Source organism: Ovis aries, chromosome 3 (genome assembly GCF_016772045.2).
Source record: "Ovis aries strain OAR_USU_Benz2616 breed Rambouillet chromosome 3, ARS-UI_Ramb_v3.0, whole genome shotgun sequence".
Classification (NCBI taxonomy): domain Eukaryota; kingdom Metazoa; phylum Chordata; class Mammalia; order Artiodactyla; family Bovidae; genus Ovis; species Ovis aries.
In genome coordinates this window covers 134,615,950-134,639,199 of record NC_056056.1, presented here as the reverse complement: position 1 = coordinate 134,639,199, position 23,250 = coordinate 134,615,950, and the positions used below count along the sequence as shown (strand labels likewise).

Genomic DNA, 23,250 nt, shown 5'->3' with positions numbered 1-23,250 from the left:
AGTGCAGAGGACTCAGTAGAAGAAACTGGGCAAACACTTAAACTGTCAATAAATGGTCAATAAACATATGAAAAGGTGTTCAGTATCATCATAGAAAAGCAAGTTAAAACTCCAGTGAGCTAACAAACACACGAAGAACTGCTCAACATCATTAGTCATTAGGAAAATGCAAATCAAAACTGCAATGAGCTACCACTTCATATCCACTAAGATGGCTGTTAAAAAAAAAAAAAAAAAGAAAAGGAAACTATGTGTTGGCTAAGATGTAAAGAAATTGGAACCTTGCTGGGTGAGAATGCAGAATGGTTTCGCCTCTGTGGAAAAACGGTTTGGTGTTTCCTCAAAAAGTGAAATACAGAGTTACCGTATGACCCTGCTCTTCTACTCCTAAAGGTCTATACTTAAGTGAAATACAGAGTTACCGTATGACCCTGCTCTTCTACTCCTAAAGGTCTATACTTGAAAGAACTAAAAACAGGGACTAAAATAAGTGCATGTGCGTGTTCTCTTCACAGTAATCAAGAAGAGGAAAGAACCCCGCCTGGCTGTTCCTCAGTGGATGCATGAATGAGCAAACTATGATACATACATGTAATGAAACATTATTCATCCGTAGAAAGGAGTGAAGTACTGGTACATGCTAAGTGTGAATGAAAGAAGCCAGACATGAGAGGTTACATATTGTATGATTCCATTTATATGAATTTCCAGAGTAGATCAATCAGTAGATTATAGAGACCGAACGCCATGCTTGCCAAAAGCTGAGGAGGGTGGGGTTGGGTGGGTATAGGGAAGAGGGATGGAGGAAAATTGATTAACAAGTAAATGGTTTTACTTTGAAGTGATGGAAATGTTTGCTAGCGGTAAAGAAGCCACCTGCCAGTGGTGCTGGGAAAACTGGTCAACCACGTAGAAAAGAATGAAACTAGAACACTTTCTAACACCATACACAAAAATAAATTCAAAATGGATTAAAGATCTAAATGTAAGACCAGAAACTATAAAACTCCTCGAGGAAAACATAGGCAGAACACTGTCTGACATAAGTCACAGCAAGATCCTCTATGACCCACATCCCAGAGTAATGAAAATTAAAAATAAACAAATGGGACCTAATTTAACTTAAAAGCTTTTGCACAATGAAGGAAACTATAAGCAAGGTGAACAGGCAGCCTTCAGAATGGGAGAAAATAATAAGTAAAACAGCTGACAAAGAATTAATCTTCAAAATATATAAGCACTTCATATAACTCAATACTAGAAAAACGAACAACCCAAACAAAAAGTGGGCAAAACAGACATTTCTCCAAAGAAGACATGCAGATGGCTAATAAACAAATGAAAAGATGCTCAACCTCACTCATTATTAGAGAAATGAAAATCAAAATCACAATAGGTAGTAACTCAATGCTGATCAGAATGGCGACCGCCATTGCCTTCTCCAATCAAAAAGTCTACAAACAATAAATGCTGGAGAGAGTGTGGAGAAAAGGGAACCCTCTTACACTGTTGGTGGGAATGCAAACTGGTACAGCCACTATGGAGAACAGTTTGGAGATTCCTAAAAAAACTAAAAATAGAACTGCCGTACAGTCTAGCAATCCTACTGCTAGGCGTACACTCCGAGGAAACCAGAATTAAAAGAGACACATGTACCCCAATGTTTGTTGGCAGCCCATTTGTGATAGCTAGGACATGGAAACAACCTAGATGTCCATCAGCAGACCAAGAGATAAGGAAGTGGTGGTACACACACAATGGAATATTACTCAGCCATTAAAAGGAACGCATTTGAGTCAGTTCTAATGAGGTGGATGAAACTGGAGCCTATTACACAGAGTGAAGTAAGTCAGAGAAACACCAGTACTGTATATTAATGCATATATATGGAATTTAGAAGGACAGTAATGACAATCCTATATGCAAGGCAGCAAAAGAGACACAGATGTCTTGAGAAAGAAGAATGGAGCTGGAGGAATCAACCTTCCTGACTCCAGATTATACTACAAAGCTGCAGTCATCAGGACAGTATGGTACTGGCACAAAAACAGAAATATAGACCAATGGAACAAGATAGAAAGCCCAGAAATAAACCCATGCACCTATGGGTACCTTATTTTTGACAAAGGAGGCAAGAATATACAATGGGACAAAGACAGCCTCTTCAATAAATGGTGCTGGGAAAACTGGACAGCTGCATGTGAAAGCATGAAGTTAGAACACTTCCTCACACCATACACAAAGATAAACTCAAAACAGATTAAAGCCCTAAATGTGAGACCAGAAACTATAAGACTCTTAGAGGAAAACATAGGCAGAACACTCGATGACATGAATCAAAGCAAGATCCTCTATGACCCACCTCCTAGAGTAACAGAAATAAAAACAAAAGTAAACAAGTGGGACCTGATTAAACTTAAAAGCTTTTGCACAGCAAAGGAAACTATAAGCAGAGTGAAAAGACAACCCTCAGAACGGGAGAAAATAATAGCAAATGAAACAACTGACAAAGGATTAATTTCCAAAATATACAAGCAGCTCATACAACTCAATGCCAGAAAAACAACCTAATCAAAAAGTGAGGGAAAGACCTAAACAGACATTTCTCCAAAGAAGACATACAGGTGGCTAACAAAGACATGAAAGATGCTCAAGATCACTCATTATTAGAGAAATGCAAATCAAAACCACAGTGAGATATCACCTCACACTGGTCAGAATGGCCATCATCAAAAAGTCTACAAACAGTAAATGGTGGAGAGGGTGTGGAGAAAAAGGAACACTCTTGCACTGTTGGTGGGAATGCAAACTGACACGGCCACTATGGAAGATGGTACAGAGATTCCTTATAAAACTAGGAATAAAACCACCATAGGACCCAGCAATCCCACTCCTAGGCATATACCCTGAGGAATCCAAAATTGAAAAAGACACATGTATCCCATTGTTCATTGCAGCACTATTTACAACAGCTAGAACATGGAAGCAACCTAGATGTCCAAAGATGAACAGATGAACGGATAAAGAAGTTGTGGTACATGTACACAATGGAATATTACTCAGCCATAAAAAGGAACACATTTGAGTCAGTTCTAATGAGGTGGATGAACCTAGAACCTATTACACAGAGTGAAGTGAATCAGAACGAGAAAGATAAATATTGTGTTCTAATGCCCATATATGGAATCTAGAAAAATGGTACTGAAAAATTTATTTACAAGGCAGCAACAGACATACAGAATAGACTTATGGACATGGGGAGAGGGGAGGAGAGGGTGAGATGTATGGAAAGAGTAACATGGGAACTTATATTGCCATGTGTAAAGTAGATTGGCAACAGGAATTTGCTGTATGACTCAGGAAACTCAAACAGGGGCTCTGTATCAACCTAGAGGGGTGGGATGGGGAGGGAGATGGGAAGGAGCTTCAAAAAGGAGGGGATATGTGTATACCTGTGGCTGACTCATGTTGAGGTTTGACAGAAAACAACAAAATTCTGTAAAGCAGTTATCCTTCAATAAAAAATTAAAAAGAAAAAAAGACACAGATGTAAAGAACAGACCTTTGGACCATGTGGGAGAAAGCAAGGGTGGGATAATTTGAGAGAATAGCCTTGAAACATGTGTATTACCATATGTAAAATAGATGACCAGTGCAAGTTCAGTGCATGAAGCAGGGCACTCAAAGCTGGTGCTTTGGGACAACCCAGAGGAATGGGGTGGGGAGGGAGGTCAGTGGAGGGTTCAGGATGGGGGGACGTATGTGCACCTGTAGCTGATTCATGTCGATGTATGGCAAAAACCATCACAATATTGTAAAGCAATTATCCTCCAATTAAAATAATTGAAAAAAAAAAAAAGAACCCTCCTGCCAATGCAGGAGACATCAGAGACGCAGGTTCGATCCCTGGGTCAGGAAGATCCCTTGGAGAGGGGGCATGGCAACCCACTCTAGTATTCTTGCCTGGAGAATCCCATGGACAGAGGAGCCTGGTGGGCTACAGTCCATAAGGTCACAAAGAGTCGGACACGACTGAAGTGGCTTAGCACACATGCAGAGGCGGTGGTTGTGCGTGTATTAACTGCCACTGAGTTGTTCCCTTTAAAGTAGTTAATTTCACCTCATGAAGTTTAAAAAAAAAAACAACCCGTGAGATATCATTATATATATATATATGTTCACTAGAACTGGATAAAATTAAGGGGACTGTCATTTCTCAGTGTTGGTGAGGATGTGCAGCAACTGGAACCCTCTTGTCTTGCTGGTTGAAGTGTCACTAAAGCTGAATAAACACATGCCCTGTTCTGAGCCCAGTATTCCACTCCCTCCTGTATGCTGGAAAGAGAGGAGCACGTGTAGCTCCCAAGAGGCATGCCCAGAAAGGCTCTGAGCAGTTTTTGCTTATGATGGACTGAAACTGTAAGCAGCCCAAATGTCTACCAGAGTAGAATAGACGAATAAATAGTGCTGTATTCTTAGGTGGAATACTATAGAGCAATGAAAAGAATGAACACTGCTACACCACACAAAGGTAAATTTCACAGAAAGAAACCTGAGGTTTGCAGAGTATATTATATTCTACTAAAGTCAAGCTAATCTATGATGATGTATGTCAGAATAGCTTCTGCTGGGCAGGGGTGGTCACAGTGGTTATTGATAGGGGAGCACAAGAGAGCCGTTTAGGGAGCTGGGAATAAATCTTCTGTATCTTAATCTGAGTGGTGGTTACACAGATATTATATTATTATGTGGTATACACATATTAATACCTAATATACATGTTACAAAATAACCAATCTGTGCACTTAAGATTTGTATACTTTATTGTCCTACCTTAAAAAAAAAGGAAAACTAGAAAATTAAAACAAAAATGAGTCACCAGAGTAGGGAAGCAGTATAAAAGGGTGTTTGAGAAGTATAAAGTTGTAGGTGAGTATTTGAGAAGTGTAAGTTTGCAAAAACCTTGAATGGCAGTGAAATGGCAGGAGTTTGGATTCTGTTCTGTAACTCCACTAGATTCAAGGGAGGGAAATGACGTAACAGAAGCAGAGTTTTAGGGAAACAGATCTTTGGAGATGTGCCTAGTGGACTGAGGACTGGTCCACAGGTGGGACGGTATTGCAGTAGGACCTGAATTAGGTTGAAAATGGAAACTCTGAAGGAAGAAGAAAGACTTAGTGAGGCTGATGACTGATTGGTCAAAGTAAGGATGATGGGGCAAAGAGGACCGAGGTTCCACACTAGATGGCTGGAGGAATGATGGTCCAGTAACAGAATTAGGAAAGCCAGGTTTTGGAAGTAAAAGGATGAGTGGTTTCAAATGCTTTAATTGTGATGAAGTGGTGACAGGCAGTTGTGGGGCCCAGAAGAGCAATCAGGGCTGGTGACAGAAATCTGAAAAGAGATCATTTGGAGTAGATGAGATCCCTCAAAGGAGGAGAGATGCAGAGAGATTGTAGAAAGCCAGCCCTTACAGAAGAAGAATGTGGTAGAGGACGAAGAGACTGCGGTTATGGATAGAACCAGGGCATCAGAAGAGGACCAGGATCACGTAAGCCAAATGAAGCTGGGTGGGGGGGATGTGAAGATATAAGAGGAGGACGCACAGAAGTAGGAGAGGAGAAGCAGAGATTGAGACTGTGATGGAGAGCGGGAATCACTGAGGGAACCTGGTCTTGCAGAAGGTAGGGGTAAACAAAGGCAAAGGCAGAGGACTTCTTGTAGGATGGCGTTACCTGGGAAGAACCCAGGTGTGTGCAGTCAGGTCACAAGGATTTGTCAGCATCTGCAGTGACTTCCTTTTGCAGTATTCCTTGCCGTCTAAGAGAAACCGAGGGTGACCCAAGGTTGAAAATGAGTGTGGCTATGGAAGCCGAGGAGCCCCAGGTATTGGACCAATTATGGGTTCCAGGCATAATCTTAAACTCTGTGAAAAGGATACAAAAGAAGTTTAAGATACCCCTCAAGCCCTCTGAAGATTTATATAGTGCAAGTGATTAATAACGGAGAGCCAAAACAAATGTGAGTAGGATGTCTTGAATCCTGACTTTGTTGTTTTTCAGCTGTGTAGCTTTGGACGAGTTATGTTAGTTAGGTCTCTGCCTCTTTTTCCTCATCTGTTAAATAGGGACAATAATAATATCTACCTTAGAGTTTTTCCTGGAGATTAAATGACTTAATACAAGCAAGGTGCTTGGAACAATACCTGAACATAGCAAACATGTGATGAATGTTAGCTGAGATCATGACAAAGCTGTAGGAGTTCACACATGGAAAAAAATTAGTAAAGCCTGGAGCTGATGGGAAGGTTCTCTGGAGGAGTAAGGCAATTCGGGGACTGATAAGAGGAAAGGAACTTTAAGTTTGGGGAAAACAATATGAGTAAAGTCTTAAATCAGTAGAACGATTGGCATTAGCCTGTGATTTGCTTGAACCAGACTATTCCTGTTGAGGAATAGTGGGAGTCAGAGTAGGATCAGAAGATGGGCAGCTGATACTTGTCATGATAAAAGAAGTATGAGTAGGAAGAGTCAAGAGTTCTTTGTGATTTTTTTTTTCCCTCTGGCCATGTGACTTTGGGCAAATTGTTTCATCTCTTTTGACTGCAAGTTTCCTAATTCTTGAAATGGTCTGGATATATAAAATCCCTCACAGCTCTAAAATCCCATGCCTCATACATGAAATGATTTCTTTGATCCCACCATCCGTGGGACGGCGTTTTGTGTGCGTGCAGTGGGAGCGAACTTGTGGTTCTGGCCTCCCTGGTGCCAGTCTGTAGCCCAGTGAGCTGATCAGCCTGCATGGATACCATGCACTGCCTTTGGAAAATGTCACCACCACCTCACCACCAATGGAGAATTGGGGCTCTCTGCGGAGAAGGCAGTGGCACCCCACTCCAGTACTGTTGCCTGGAAAATCCCGTGGTCGGAGGAGCCTGGTGGGCTGCGGTCCATGGGATCACAAAGAGTTGGACACGACTGAGCGATTTCACTTTGACTTTTCACTTTCATGCATTGGAGAAGGAAATGGTAACCCACTCCAGTGTTCTTGCCTGGAGAATCCCAGGGACGAGGGAGCCTGATGGGCTGCCGTCTATGGGGTCGCACAGAGTCGGGCACGACTGAAGCGACTTAGCAGCAGCAGCAGGTGTATTTGTAATATGAAAAGAGCCCTTGGGTATTTCACTGCCAAATTATTTAGAGATAACTCTACTACTGTTCTCTTGAGGAGCCTCAAGTTTTATGGGTACTTACCTTGAAGAGGACCCTAAGGGCTAAGCAGGAGGAAAGGAACAGTCTTTGGCCTTTTAAGACAATTTCCTGGATAGTCTGTAGAGCTCACAGGATGAAAGGGAGAAGCAGCAACACCGCACCACTAGAGCTTTCACCGGGAGACTCGCCTGCCTGTGGCCTTTGTAACACTGTGGCTTTGACAGTAGGGAGCCCTTGTTCCCAGATGTGTATTTCAGTAACCTAGGACTCTGTATAAACATACACGAAAATGGGCTTTTCGGATCCCTTGCTCAGAAATCGTTGGCTCGCGTATGGCACTCCTTCAGGTTCTCTGTTGAGAAGGGAATTTGCATTGTGATTCAGTTCTCACTTCCTGCCCTTCTGGCGTGAGCCCAGCTCAGGGGCCTTTCTGCTGTCATTCATCCTGCAAGGCTGTGCCTCAGAGGAAAATGTCTTAAGATTCCGCCTCCACTTGCTTTCCTGTTGCTGAGTGGGAGGTGCGTGGAGCAATGTCTGCCCTCTCCTTGAAGAAAATTGCTTTGTGATTTTCTCTGGCATGAGCTTGGCCATCAGCTTGGTCTGGACTTTTATCCCAGACCGACTTTTACAAAACTGTGTGAATTGAAAAAGAACTAGAAACAAAAGAGCCGAAGCCCATGGCAGTGCTTTTATGCTGTATGTTGTGCCTCCAAAGTTTTGAAGGGTTCAGTGTTTTCAGAAGCTGAAATGTGGAAAGAGTGACAGTTTGCCCTTGTGTGGTCCTTGGAAGAAGGAGTCGGTCTTTAGGGAGTAGAGTTCTAGGAGGGGAAGATGACTTGAGCGCAGATTTCCAGAGTGGATGTGCACTTCTGGGTAGTGTTAAATATCCTCATTTACTTAGAATAGATGTTCCTTGAGAGTATGGAATAGATCTTTATTTTTTTTAAATGTTGTCTATAAGAAAAATCTCTTTTATTTTTTTTATTAAAGTATAGTTGCTGTACAATATTATATAAGTTACAGGTATATAATTTTGTGATTCACAGTTTTTAAAGGTTATATTCCATTTATAGTTTTTATAAAATATTGGCTACATTCCCTGTGTTGTCCTTTATATCCTTGTAGCTTATTTTACACCTAATAGTTTGTACCTCTTCATCCCTAGATTACCCCCCCTCTCCTCCCCTTTCCTCACTGGTAACCACTAGTTTGGGCTTCCCTGGAGGCTCTGGTGAAGAATCCACTTGCTGATACAGGAGGCATGGGTTCAATCCGTGGGTCAGGAAGGTTCCCTGGAGAAGGAAATGACAACCCCCTCCAGTATTCTTGCCTGGGAAATCCCATGGACAGAGGTGCCTGGCAGGCTACATTCCATGGGGTCGCAAAAGAGTTGGACACGAATTAGCACCTAAACAACAAACCAGTGACTTCTTCTCTCTATCTTGAGCCTGCTTCTCTTTTGTTATATTCTCTAGTCTCTTGTCATTTTTAGATTCCACATATAGTGATAGCATATAGTACTTGTATTTGTCTGACTTTTTTCACTTAAACATGGAGGGTATGGAACGTATCTTTGGAGCTGGTCCCTGATGGTGAGTTGTACTAAGTCAGTAATAAAAACTAGCAATCCAGAAGACTCCCATGTTTTGATCTCCTTGGCTGCTCATTCCCCTGCTGCTGCTGCTGCTGCTATGTCGCTTCAGTCGTGTCCGACTCTGTGTGACCCCAGAGACGGCAGCCCACCAGGCTCCCCTGTCCCTGGGATTCTCCAGGCAAGAACACTGGAGTGGGTTGCCATTTCCTTCTCCAGTGCAGGAAACTGAAAAGTTGAAAGTGAAGTCGCTCAGTCGTGTCCGACTCTTAGCGACCCCATGGACTGCAGCCTACCAGGCTCCTCCGTCCATGGGATTTTCCAGGCAAGAGTACTGGAGTGGGGTGCCATTGCCTTCTCCGGCTCATTCCCCTGAGGGGGTGGTTATGAACATCGCCTTGTCCGTTCATGTCACAGATTTTCTGAAGAGAAAAATAACCGTGTCATGGAAGAAACTACATGTTGCAAAGACTGTGAATGGAGGTTGAGCGTGAGATGGTTTGGTCTGGCCTCCTTTTAGAGTAGTGATTGATTAATGCTGTCTGTGTTGCTGTTTCTTCCAGAGCTGACCTGTCCTGGACGCAGCATAACTAACGAAGCTGCTGCAGGATGAGAAGATGGCAGCGCGGCTGCTCGCACCACCAGGCCCTGATAGTTTCAAGCCTTTCACCCCTGAGTCACTGGCAAACATCGAGAGGCGCATTGCCGAGAGCAAGCTCAAGAAACCGCCCAAGGCCGACGGCAGTCATCGGGAGGACGATGAGGACAGCAAGCCCAAGCCAAACAGTGACCTGGAGGCAGGGAAGAGTTTGCCTTTCATCTACGGGGACATCCCACAAGGCTTGGTCGCGGTTCCCCTGGAGGACTTTGACCCATACTATCTGACGCAGAAAGTGAGTTGGAGGAGAAGGAGCAGCAGCGTCAGATGCCCCTTTCCTAACAGGCTTAGGGGAGAGGGGGAGAAAGAGTTGTGTCTCTTTGCCAGAGTTTGGATAAGTAGTTAAACTTTTGTTTCAGTTCTGGTTTATGGGGGTTCTTTTTTGTTTTAATTGCTACCAAGAGTCATTTGTGGGTCTTCTCAATCTGTTAATAAGGCTTCTGTTTTTGGCTCCATGTCAAATCAGAAAAAGATTTATTTTAAAAAAAAGGAGGGGTTACATAAATGAAATGGGGACTGTTTGATATAGTGCAAGAAAAAATGGCATAGTGAGAGATGGTACAGCCCTGTAGAATCTTGGCTCACACACACATTGAGAATCCTATCTTTAAATATAAAAATGATGTTGCAGTATCGACAGAGCCTTTTGTTAACGTAACAGAGATGAATTTGTACTCTAACCTAGCCTCCTTTGTGACATTAGACCATAACCACTGGGGACAGCAATAGAACAGAGTAAACCAAACTGGGCCAGTGAGAAGACCAGGTCTTTGGCCTTGTTACACAGTTGTCTGAGTTCCGCCAGCACTGACTCTTAACATGAGAATCAGTTCTGTTATTCCTGCTGGTAGGGAGTGTGAGTGAAAGAAATACTAATCTCCATTTGGCCAAGAGTTACAAATTTCCCTAGCATATTTGACTAAAACTTTGGGTTTCTTTCTCATGATTATCTTTTGAAGCTAAGCAACAAGTGAAGAAGCAAAGCCCCCAGTTAATCCAAAAGCCAAGTAGTTAGCCATAAATGCTAAAGGCTGACATCAGACAGCATTTTAGAGATCCCTCATTTGACAGGTGTCATTGAAAGAATTAAATCCAAAGGTGTTTCCAGATGAAGGGGGAAAGGACTTTGTGTAATTACATATTTACAAATATAAAGCTTAACTGCCTTTATTAACCAAACTGCCTTCTAAACTGACCTTAACTAAAATTGTCTTTCAGTCTGTTTGGGAAGAAATTTCTGTTTCTTTATCTTAACAACTGGCCAGAAGTAAGACTTGAGGTGAACAGATCTCTTGATTAAGCTATAGTTGTGGAGGCATCTTAGTTCTGAGTGGCAAAAACAGTTGAGTAATTTTCTACACAAAATGGCCCTTCACCTGCATACTTCTCTTGCAGCTCAGAACAGCTGTCTACTGGGAACAAAGCAGAATCAGTAGCCTATAACTTCTACTGGGAAATTTAGAAAGTTTAAGGAGCAAAACATCATATGATATAAAAAGTACTAGATTAGAAGAAATCCTTGCTCTATCATAATTCACCATGTTTATTATTTATGGTTATCTTTTTAGTATGTGTGTTTTTTAAGCTGCCACAAATAGTTCATGGCGGGGGAAAGTAGTAAATAAAGAAAAAATCTTCTCAAAATTAGTTCATGTCCTTTAGTAAGCCACTTCACCTCTCTGTGCCTAAATGTCTCATCTAGGAACTGAGCAGTAGAACAAGGCTTCTAAGGACTTTGTCACGTGTCAAATTCTGGGACTAAGTTTTCATAAACTGTCTTCGATTTCCTTGTTTCCTCATCCCTCTTTTAAAATCTAAATTTTTAATCTGGGCCTTTGCTGAATAGGGGTAGGTGGGTGAGGAAGGAGACAAAGTTTAAATATCTGGGTTAGTGAATAAGGAAACGTGGAATCTTAGGCTGTTTTTAGAAGAATATTTCATTGATTGTAAAATTTTGAAATATTTTAAGATATATTTCCCTCCTCTTTCCTGCTCTGGTATCCATAGTCTTAGTAGAACTTTTTCAGAAAATACTCCTTTGGCAATAAAGTGAAAGTCCGACTTTTTGCAACCCCATGGACTATAGACTACCAGACTCCCCTGACCGGGATTTTCCGGGCAGGAGTACTGGAATGGGTTGCCATTTCCTTCTCCAGGGGATCTTGCCAACCCAGGGACTGAACCTAGGCCTCCTGCATTGCAGGCAGACTCTTTACCCTCTGAGCCACCAGGGAAGCCTTATGGCAATAAACCGATAGGTAAAGCCCTGTGGACGCTGGCCTTTCAGGTGGCTAAAACCGCTTTGCTTTTATTTGAACTATTTGTTTTTCCAACTCAGATACAGATTAAATTTCGTTTTCTTAAAACTAGAGAACTAGGTTCATTATCAGAACCTAGTTTTCCTTTGCATGCCTTTTCCCCTGGTTCCTGCCCTTTAGACAGCCTCTTTTCATTCCCAATGCCTTAGACTTCAGTGGTGCTAACTTGGAAGTGAGGCCCCAAAGACAGTGGGTCTCTGGCCCTAATGGCTACCCCTTTTTGGGTAGGCCAGATGTTAATGGCACTCCAGTAGGGGACTGACTCTTCATGATAGGAAATCTGATTTTGATCTTTGGCCTCACCACAGGGTAAATAGTTTATGGAAAGGATAACTTTAATTGTGTTTTTTGAAATTCTTTAAAAAAAAAAAAAAACTGAAATACACCACCATGCAGAAAAATTCTTAAAATATAAGTGCTTTTGTATACATATAAAATATAAATGCTTAGTTTAATGATTATTATAAAGCAAATAAACACCTATGACAAGAGAGGGAATTAGTAGCACTTGAGAGATATTGATTTTATTTTTAAATAAAGACTTCTTCAGTTGATTAAAGAAATAGGTTTGTTCAAATTCACTTGCATATCTTCACCAGCATTACCAATACTTCTTACTAAATAGGCCTTTCACTGGGCCGAATTAGCAAGGTCTCCCCTACGAGGAAGCACACTGGGAATCAACCCACAAACCAAAACATCCTGAGAGGAGAAATGACTTTAAGAGGACATTCTTTCTGTTTGTTTCTCAAGGGCTGCCTTAAGTAATTCCTGCAAAGTAAAAATCTCTTCCCTTTGCTTAATGCTACAAATGGATTTCTTAATTTTTTCTTTTTGGTTCTCGTTTTCTACCTCATTGATCATTTTTGGGACTCATGGAAACTGGTTTCTCATTTCCTTCTCTCTTTATTTTAGAGGATGAAAGAAAGCTAGTTCCCTATTAGTAAAGTTCTGGTTTCATCCCAGTGTAGACTTGACAGTGTCCAGGGACACAGGGCCATAAGATATGTGTGTCCCATTTTCAAGGTACTGCTGCACAAGCTGGTACTGGTGCGAGCTGTCGTGAGTTGCTTGGGGCCCTGAACAGTGGTGTTCCTTTAACTTTCCACCTGACCTCCCCGGATGGCCCTCCACCGTCCAGATCGTCCTTTCTCTGAGTTGTCTCAGCCCTCCCAGTGCTGCATGCTCTTTGCCTCTTGGTGCTTCCTTTGGATGTCTCCAAACAAAGTGTTTCTTTCTTGTTTTTCAAGTGCTACCTGCAAATAATTGAATTTAAAGGACATTAAACTTTTAAATGTATTTAATATTAAAAATAGGTGATACAAGGACTTTCCTGGTGATCCAGTGGTTAAGGCTCCGTGCTTCCACTGCAGGGGGTGCGGGTTTGATCCTTGGCTGGGGAACTGAGATCCCATAAGCCGTGTGGTGTAGCCAAAAAATAAAGTAGGTAATATGTTTCCATGGTTAAAAATTCAGCAAAAGCTCTTCAGTAAAGAAGACCTCAGTAAAAAGTCTCCCCTTTATACCTGTCTCTCATCTGTGCGTGTCCCGCCTCCCTGAACAGGTAAGCACTGTTAGTAGTATCTTCCAGAGTTTCTTTACACAGTATGGTGGTGGTGGTGTAGTCACTAAATCGTGTCCGACTCTTGTGACCCCATGGACTGTATGTAGCCTGCTGGGCTCCTCTGTCCATGGGATTCTCCAGGCAAGAATCCTGGAATGGGTAGCCATTTCCTTCTCCAGGGGATCTTACTGACTCAGGAATTGAACCCAGGTCTCCTGCATTGCAGGCAGATTCTTTACCGACTGAGCTATGGGGGAAACTATTTATACAGTATATGTACAAGCAAAAACAAACAAGTATTTTTAGGAACTTGAACTGACCTTGAATGCCTTTGTTCTTGGTTTTCTTTCTGTTATTTTTTAAAGTCAATTAAAGTCTTAATTTTGTTATTTGTTTTCCCTTCTTTCATACTGTAGAATCTTAAGTTTTATCAAGGTAAAATTTCAGTTCATTTCCCCCCTTCCACACTTTCTTTAGTGAATCAAACCAAGGGCTCTTTCTCTGTTGCTCAGAGTCTTTCTGTCTTCACTACAAACTATACTCTCCAATTCTTAATAATAACTTGTTGAATTTTTAAAAATTATGTATTTTCTGTATAGTGAGTGGTTAAATGACTCTTGATTTGTTTGTTTTATGAAATACTATGCAAAGTTAAAAAGAATGGGCCATGTTTGCTTATAGCAATTTGTTGAATTTTAAATGGCCATGTATATTTCTAAGAGCTTTCTTAAGTTGGCAGCAAGAAAATCTATGGATTAAGTTGAAAGAAGGCCTTCAGAGTTAGCTTCTACTCTTTCTCCTGTTCCTGAAAACCAGTGACTATTATGTGTATCCTTTTTGTTCAGTGGATATGCTCTCTTGTAAGAAAGTCCTATAAACAAAAATCCAAATTATAGGATTGATTATGTGCTTTTAAATAGGGTACATACCTATTGCATTAAAAAATTACATATGGTTTCCCAAAGTTCAGTTTACCTTCAAGTTTTCATGGCTTGTATTTTCCTGCAAATTGGAGTCAACCTAGAATCATAGAAAATTAGAATATGGTGGCCTTAGACATCATCTAGTTCAGCCTCCTCATTTTATAAGTTTAATAATGTAAAATAACTTTGTCAAAAGCCAGTGCCTCCTGTCAGTTTGTTACAACATGTTTCTAGTTTTCCACTTTTCTAATTTTTCATTAACTGACCTTCTGTCTCAGTTGGTTCAGTTCTTCTGAAACTAGACGTGCAAATATGGAGATGGGCTGGCGGCGGGAACCTGCTTTTTCATTCACATCCCTGATAATTCCTGTGGTGTAATAACCCTTCTTAGCATGGGTCCTAAGAAATGCCATGCATCTCAGGGAAAGGAAGGGCTTTGTGTCAGCTCCATTATTTTACCTTCTCAGGTGAAGGAGCTCTAAGTAGTCTGGTAGCCGTGGACAATTTGTTCAGGAGACTTGGGCTCAGTATCAGTATTGCTACCACTGTACAGCTATACCTGTAATTTGGAGGGAATTTATTTAACCAGAGCTTCCCTGGTAGCTCAGACTATAAAGAATCTGCCTGCAATGCAGGAGACTCAGGTTCAATCCCTGGGTCAGGAAGATCCCCTGGAGAAGGGAATGGCTACCCACTCCTGTATTCTTGCCTGGAGAACTCCCTGGACAGAGGAGCCTGGCAGGCTACAGTCCGTAGAGTCAGACAAGACTGAGCGACTAACACACGATGCTTTTACTTAACCTACATCTTCACATTTTTTTACTTTTAAAGGAAGATTATCTTTCCTTTCAATCATCAATCCCCAAGCTTACCAGCAGAATGGTACAGTGAAAAAAGTACCTACTGGGAATATAAAAACCTTCATTTTAGTTCTGCCTTTGCCCCTTGTCTGCCCTTGGCCAAATCGCTTAAATTCTCTGGGCTTCAATTTCCTTGTCTAGAATATCTGCAGGGTAACAGTTGGGCTTATATCTAGTTGTATTTTACATGTGTGCCTGTCATATATGCTTAGCTGGAGCAAGCTATTCTGTCTGTTTCCCTGGTGTCCTCCCTGCCTTCTGGTCTTCATTCTCTCCTGTTGTAATATCCTCTGTCCTTTAACTTCACCTTGTGACACTCTTCCAATTCATCCAGGCCTAGCCCTGAAGCCTCTTCTTCCTTACAGCCTAACTTGATTCTTTACATTGGAACTGATTTCTCCTCCTGAATTTCTTTAACACATTAAGATCTCAGCCCTACCTTTGATAAGAAGTGGTTTTTAGGTTTAACCTCTAATACTTTGGCCACCTGATGTGAAGAGCCAGCTCACTGAAAAAGACCCTGATGCTGGGAAAGATTGAGGGCAGGAGGTGAAGGGGACAACAGAGGATGGTTGGGTGGTATCACTGACTCAGTGGACATGAGTTTGAGCAAACTCTGGGAGATAGTGAAGGACAGGGAAGCATGGTTTGCTGTAGTCCATGGAGTCCCAAAGAATCAGACATGACTGAGCGACTGAACAGCAACAGGTTAGGTTGCTGTTCATGGCAGGGCCCCCGTTCCCAGCAACGTTGACAGTTTTCTCCTTACCTCACTAGTATTAGCGCCATCAGCTTCCTCCAATGAAGAACTGTTAAGGCTCTCTCACACACACAGACCCATGAGCTCCTGGCAGAAAATCCTTGCTGAATCTAGTTTCACACACTTTCAACAGATGTGCAGAGCAGAGACAGTTAAAGGAAAGTATGTTCATTAGGTGTGATTTGAAATATTGCTAATGTGCTATTACATTGCCTGTTTTTGCATAATAAGCCTAGATGCTGCTTTCCATTTTAAATAAAAATTAGATGTTTTAAAACTTTGTTTTAAAAAACTGTTTTGCAACAATATAAAAAAACAAAATGTTTCCATTATTTAATTCACCAAATCAAATTGAGGCAAATGCTTGTGAGCCAGTAGCTGGAAGGCCATTATAAGGGTGATGGGTTAATGACATTCATATATAGGGTTCTTTTCTATTCCATGAGCATGATTATCAAGATGGAAAGGAGCTTAAGCATTCTTAAATCACATTCCTCTTTTATAGCTTTAGTAACAGACCAAAAGTTGGGAAACCTTATTTCTAAGCCCATTTCCACCTTATTCTGGAGCATCTCCGGCATGTCACTTAACCATTCAGCGTCTCAGTCTCCCTAATCTGGAAAATTAAAATTATGCTAATAACTAAGCTCCCAGGTATGCTACAGTGCTGTGGTGAAGAATATTTCTTGCCTACCCAATACGAAACAAAGCAGCCTGTTGTACCAGCCCTGCTTCATTTTTCTCCACTATACACCTAGCATATGATACGTTTGTTTGTTTGTTCATCCTCTTGTAAGCTCATTAGCCAGAGCAGTGTGTTCATGCCCTGTAATAAGTGTTCAAGCCATATCTGTTAAATGAATGAGTTAGTCTTATGAGAAGATGCATATGAAAACACAATGTACTTTTCTAAGTGCTTTGACCATGAAAGGGTACATCATGGGTTTTTTTTTTTCCCCAAAATGAAAAGTTTTCCCATCTACCAAACTGAATGGAACTCTCTGGGGGAAAAGACTGATTACCAGTATATCTTTTCCTTTCCTGAAGAATTAGTTTCCTTTAGGGGCTGAACAAGTAGATCAGGAAATAGGTCTCGTGATATTTTAGAGATTTTGGAGGGCTGAGCTACTGTTAAGTGCCACCAGTCCGACCTCTCCTCTTGCAGAGCCTTAGAATTAGGAGCGATGCCATCAAAAGACCCCCATCTAGTGCTCTTCTTGATTTATTGGTCTCAAGTCTTTATTATACAAAGGATGTCGTTTCCTGAATGTTCTAAGTTGTTCTGTCATGTCTTCTTTTATTGTTTGGCTGCTTTCTTGGCTGTGGGAGTTGTGTTATCCTCCCAGTATTAACTGACTCTAACGGAAATGAGAGAAACTGACATGGAATATATATTAGTTTGGGTTGTCTCATATAAAATATGATCTGTTTATGCAATCTTTACTTCTTGAGTATTTCCTCTGTGTGAGGCCCTGGGGGTATTGGGTTCGCTTGTGGGAAACAGATTAATAAAGTCAGTTTTTTACCCTTATGTAGCTTATAACATAATAGTGTGTAGTGTGATATCACTTTTGCTAGGGGGCCTCAGAACAGGCCTTATTTACTTCATAAAGTAAGTAAAGTCACTCAGTCGTGTCTGACTCTTTGTGACCCCATGGACTGGAGCCCACCAGGCTCCTCAGTCCATGGGAGTCTCCAGGCAAGGATACTGGAGTGGGTTGCCATTTCCTTCTCCAGGGGATCTTCCCGACCCGGGGATCTTCCCGACCTGGGGATCGAACCCGGGTCTCCCGCATTGGAGGCAGACGCTTTAACCTCTGAGCCACCAGGGAATTGGCAGTAGGAGTAATGTTTGGATTAAGGTTTGGATTTTAGAAATGAAGGATAGACTGTAACATTATAGGCAGAGAGAAGAATATGAACGAAGACTTAGAAACCAGGGCACAGGACAGTGTAGGAGAGAGCTGAATCGTCTCATTTGATTGGAATTTGGAGAGTGGGCAGTGAGTCTGGGAAGGGAGTGCTGGAGCCAAGACATGGAGAACTTGCAGTGTTAGACTGAGAAGTCTGGGTGTCACTTGTTAAGTAACAGAGAACTGCTGGAGAGTTTCGAGTGGGAGTAAGGATACATGATTAAAGTTGTACCTTCAGGAGGTGAATGTGACAGTGATGTGTGGTATGGACCAGAGGGAACGAGAACTTGGACCGAGTGGCCGGCTATGAAGTAGTGATGGTGGGGGTCTAAACAAACAGTAGTGGTGAAAGTGAAAAGTGAGGGGACTTGGTGATTTCAAAAGTGAGTATGAATTGGTAGGACTTTGTGATTGATTGTAGAGGCTTAAGGACACTCAGTCCTTTATCTGACAATCTGATAAATCGTTACTGAGCAATTTCTACATACCTAGGTTCTGTTCCATGCCCTTGGGAACAAAGCAGGCAAGTTCTATATACTATGCTTGGAAGTTAGTTTTTGTTGGGGAGACAGATAGTAAACTATTAAAGAAATAAAAATTATTGCAGGTAGTGATAGGCACATTAATAAAGTTGATAAAGTCCAGATACTTTAAAGGTTGTGGTCATCTTACCTTGGTACAGAGACCTAAACTTGGAGAATCCAGAAGCATCAAGGGCTACAATGCTGTCTTAAACAGACTTTTAGCAAGTACTAAATTATAATCTTTGAAAGGACCCATACCATCTGAGCCACCAGGGAAGTCAAATTATAATCTTTGAAAGGACCCATACCACAGATATTCTGAGTTGTGTAAAAGCCAGTATTGTCACCCCGTTGAGTTTGCCGATCTCAGAGTTTTACATAGGTAGGAGTTCAGTAGGTTTCAGCATTCATGTGAGCTATAGGGGCACATATAGATAAACCTAGCATTTTTCCCAGAAAAGAACCTCAGGTCTTCTCTGGACCTTGTACAAGTTCTGAGTTGCAGCTCCAAAGGTCTGAGCCACATTGTGGTGTAACAACTTTTACCTGAATTCTTGGATGTGTATTATTTTTATTAGCAAATCACCTGAACCATAAAATCCCACTGACTGGTAATTTTAGGAATTGGTCTCTGATAGTTTCTACAGAGTATAGGTCATGAAATAATTTTATTCGATTAAGAATTAACCTGTTGAATGGGGTATTTAATAATGACCATTTAAATGTTGAAGGATGTCTCAAGATTGCAGTGATATTGATCATCTTCTCTAATGTATTAGATCTACAATTTACCAGATTTTAAATCCCTTCTAAGTCAAGGAGAGTAAGACTGTGATATCATTATACAGAGGGATGCTTCTTTTACTGATTGATTCCAAATTCACATGAGCTGTAAATTCTTTACGTATAACTCTGTTTGACAGAATTCAAGATTAAGATTTCCCCATGAAATGAAATTTCTGGGGGATTTCTGGCAATTTGAGATCAGAGTTGCTAGAATCAGTCAACTCTGATTCTAGCAATATGTTTGATACCTGCCCTGAAGAAGCAGTCATATTCCAGACACTGTGAGTCTACGCAGTTTGGCCTGTGGAATTAAGTTTGAATAAAAGAGTCCCCCAATTTCAGAGGATAAGGTACCCAACCCATCTACTTCTCAAGGTCAATCCTTCTCCTTGTGCCTGTGACCCTGCCTGTCAACCTTCTCTGGCACTTGAGCCTCTCAGTTATCCCCTCTCTTTTCTGTTCTTTCACTCTTTCCCTTTCAGAGTGGTTCTTCCCCTCAGCCTATAAACATACTCAAAGCCTGCCCATCTTCATCAACCCATGCTTGGCCCCATGCCCCCATGAGGCGTAATCTGTCTTTCCACGCCACTGAAGCCTTTAAAGAGTCACCTTTCACTTGCCCTCACCACCCGCGCATCTCCCACCCACTCCTCCATCCTGGCTCTCACCCTCCCGTCTTGACTGCATTCTCAGTATAAGATCCTCCATGATCTCAAATTGCCAAATCTGATGGATGCTTTTTCAGCTCTTATCTCACTGAACCTCTTTGCTGTATTTGGCACTATTTGTGACTCCCCGATTCTTGCAGCTCTTTACTTCCTGGGCCTAATTCATCTTACATTTCGGACTATTCTTTCTCTTCTTTCTCCTTCATTTCTCTCTCCTTTCCCTTAAGTGTTGACATTCCCGTGGGTTCAGTCCTTGGCCCGTGTGCCTCTCACTTGGCACACTCTTCCCTGACTGATCTCATCCATTCTCTCACTACTCTTGAGTCTATATCTCTAGCCCAGAACACTCCTTAAATATTCAGTGTTTTGCCAGGCATCTCTATCTGGGCTTCCCGTAGGCAACTCAGTGTATTCCAAATTGAACTAATTTTCTTCCCTCAAACCTACTTATCTTATTTCATCTGCTGTTTTAGTTGATGATACCACCCAAATTCTAGGTATTATTAATGCCTCTCTAATTTTCTGTATTCCTGAGGATCACCAATATGAGGGAACTGTCAGTAGAATGTTGCACATTATTACAAGGGAGAAAAAATTTTGGCTCAGAAACATTAATTTACTGCTGAAATTCCCTCACCTAGTGTGTGGAGTCCCCCAGGTTTCGGTTCCTGGGATCTGTGAGTTTAGTACTTGTCTTTCTACCATGCTGTGCTGTCTCTAGAGAGTGTATTGCGAGTTTTGTTATCTACTGTCATTTTTGGATAATTTCTGTCGTTTTGCACTGCCTCAGTATGAGGCCTTGCACTGCCTCAATCTAAGACATAGAAAACATAAGAAAACTTTTCAAACTAAAATTAATGAATTTTTATGAGTGGATGAGAGACAGCGTGGAAAAGGTCAATTAGACACCTTGCATAAAGTTGGATATAGTAATAAGTTAGTTGATTTTAGCTATATCATTTCTTCATGACTAAGAGGTTCATTCCATGTATGGATGTGAGAGTTGGACTGTGAAGAAAGCTGAGCACCGAAGAATTGATGCTTTTGAACTGTGGTGTTGGAGAAGACTCTTGAGAGTCCCTTGGACTGCAAGGAGATCCAGCCAGTCCATTCTGAAGGAGATCAGCCCTGGGATTTCTTTGGAGGGAATGATGCTGACGCTGAAACTCCAGTACTTTGGCCACCTCATGCGAAGAGTTGACTCATTGGAAAGGACTCTGATGCTGGGAGGGATTGGGGGCAGGAGGAGAAGGGGACGACAGAGGATGAGATGGCTGGATGGCATCACCGACTCAATGGACATGAGTCTGAGTGAACTCTGGGAGTTGGTGATGGACAGGGAGGCCTGGCGTGCTGCAATTCATGGGGTCGCAAAGAGTCAGACACGACTGAGCGACTGAAATGAACTGAACTGAAGAGGTTTATTCATTTAGTCAGCAAATATGTATGAACTGTCTGCCTTGCCCCAGCCAGGTATTATATGACATCTTCTGCTTGCTAAGCCAAGAAAGTCACAGTTGTTGTTGTTGTTCAGTCGCTCAGTCGTGTCCGACTCTTTGTGACCTCACGGAATGCAACACGCCGGGATTCCCTGTCCTTCACCATCTCCTGGAGCTTGCTCAAACTCATGTCCGTTGAGTCTCCAACCATCTCATCCTCTGTCGTCCGCTTCTTCTCCTGCCTTCAATCTTTCCCAGCATCAGTCTTTTCTAACGAGTTGGCTCTTCGCATCAGGGGGCCAAAGTATTGGAGCTTTAGCTTTAGCATCAGTCCTTCTAATGAATATTCAGTATTGATTTCCTTTAGAATTGACTGGTTTGATCTCCTTGCAGTCCAAGGGACCCTCAAGAGTCTTCTCCGACACCACAGCTAAAAAGCATTAATTCTTTGGCATTCAGCCTTCTTTACGGTCCAACTGTCACATGCATACATGACTACTGGAAAAACCATAGCTTTGACTAGACAGACCTTTGTCAGCTAAGTAATGTTTCTGCTTTTTAATATGCTGTCTAGGTTTGTTATAGCTTTCCTTCCAAGGAGCAGGTGTCTTAATTTTGTGGCTGCAGCCATCATCTGCAGTGATTTTGGAGCCCAAGAAAATAAAGTCTCTCACTGTTTCCATTGTTTCCCCATCTATTTGCCATAAAGTGATGCAACTGGATGCCATGATCTTCGGTTTTTTGAATGTTGAGTTTTAAGCCAGCTTTTTCACTCTCCTCTTTCACCTTCATCAAGAGGCATTTTATGTTCTTCTTCGCTTTCTGCCGTAAGGGTGCTATCATCTGCATATCTGAGGTTGTTGATATTTCTCCCAGCAATCTTGATTCCAGTTTGTGATTCAGCCTGGCATTTCACATGATGTAATCTGTGAAATAAACAGGGTGACAATCTATAGCCTTGACGTACTCCTTTCCCAGTTTGGAACCAGTCTATTGTTTCATGTTTGATTCTAACTGTTGCTTCTTGACCTGCATACAGATTTCTCAGGAGGCAGGTAAGGTGGTCTGGTATTACCATGTCTTTAAGAATTTTCCAGTTTGTTGTGATCCACACAGTCAAAGGCTTTAGTGCAGTCAATGAAACAGAAGTAGATGTTTTTCTGGAATTCCCTTGCTTTTTCTGTGATCCAGCTGATGTTGGCAATTTGATCTCTGGTTCCTCTGCCTTTTTTAAGTCCAGCTTGAACATCTGGAAGTTCTCGGTTCACGTACTGTTGAAGCCTGGCTTGGAGAATTTTGAGCATTACTGTGCTGGCATGTGAAATGAGTGTAGTTGTGCATAGTTTGAGCATTCTTTGGCATTGCCTTTCTTTGGGATTGGAATGAAAACTGACCTTTTCCAGTCCTGTGACCACTGCTGAGTTTTCCATATTTGCTGGCATACTGAGTGCAGCACTTTCACAGCCTGTAAGGATCTCGGTGTCCAATGAGGGAGATCAGTGTGTAAGCAAAATGACAATACTATATTAAGTGCTAGATCAGAAGTAAGTACAAAGTGTAGCGGGAACACAGCAGCAGGAAGGGTAATGAGAAACTTTCTCTGTGTGAGAAAGTTGAATGTTGAAAAGGTGATATTTGAACTGTACCTTGAAGTATTAAAGTATGTTTAATAAACATTTCACTCATTGGAGAAGAGAAGAAAGAGTAGTTTGGGTCTAAAGAACAGTGCATGAAAAGACAGAGGCATGAACAACATTAAAGTGTTTAGAACCTTGAGTTCACCGTGACTGGAGCATGAGGGTGTGGTCTGGTGAGACAGGAGATAAAGGAGAGAGGCAGGTTGGACCCCACTGTGTACATACTCAGCAGTTTTTATTTTCTCCTGCTTCTGGAGTTCTCAGTGTGAGATGACCTCTGGGGCCCATTTTGAACCAGTGCAGTGTCCTGTGACTTTGGCCCTAGTAACTGTAGACTCTTAGTCTGGCTTATGCACAAGGGTCCTACTGGCTTGTGCCACGTGTGTGAATGCTAAATA

General features: G+C 41.9%; 1 protein-coding gene across 1 annotated transcript in view; it reads left to right on the top strand.

The window, feature by feature from the left end:
* SCN8A (sodium voltage-gated channel alpha subunit 8) overlaps positions 1-23,250 on the top strand; it is a 200,094-nt gene that overhangs the window by 63,334 nt on the left and 113,510 nt on the right. Inside the window, exon 2 of the mRNA XM_027967303.2 lies at positions 9,366-9,695. Within this exon, the coding sequence (XP_027823104.1) occupies positions 9,420-9,695 (276 nt within the window). The 5' untranslated portion in view covers positions 9,366-9,419. The remainder of the gene's footprint in view (positions 1-9,365; positions 9,696-23,250) is intronic.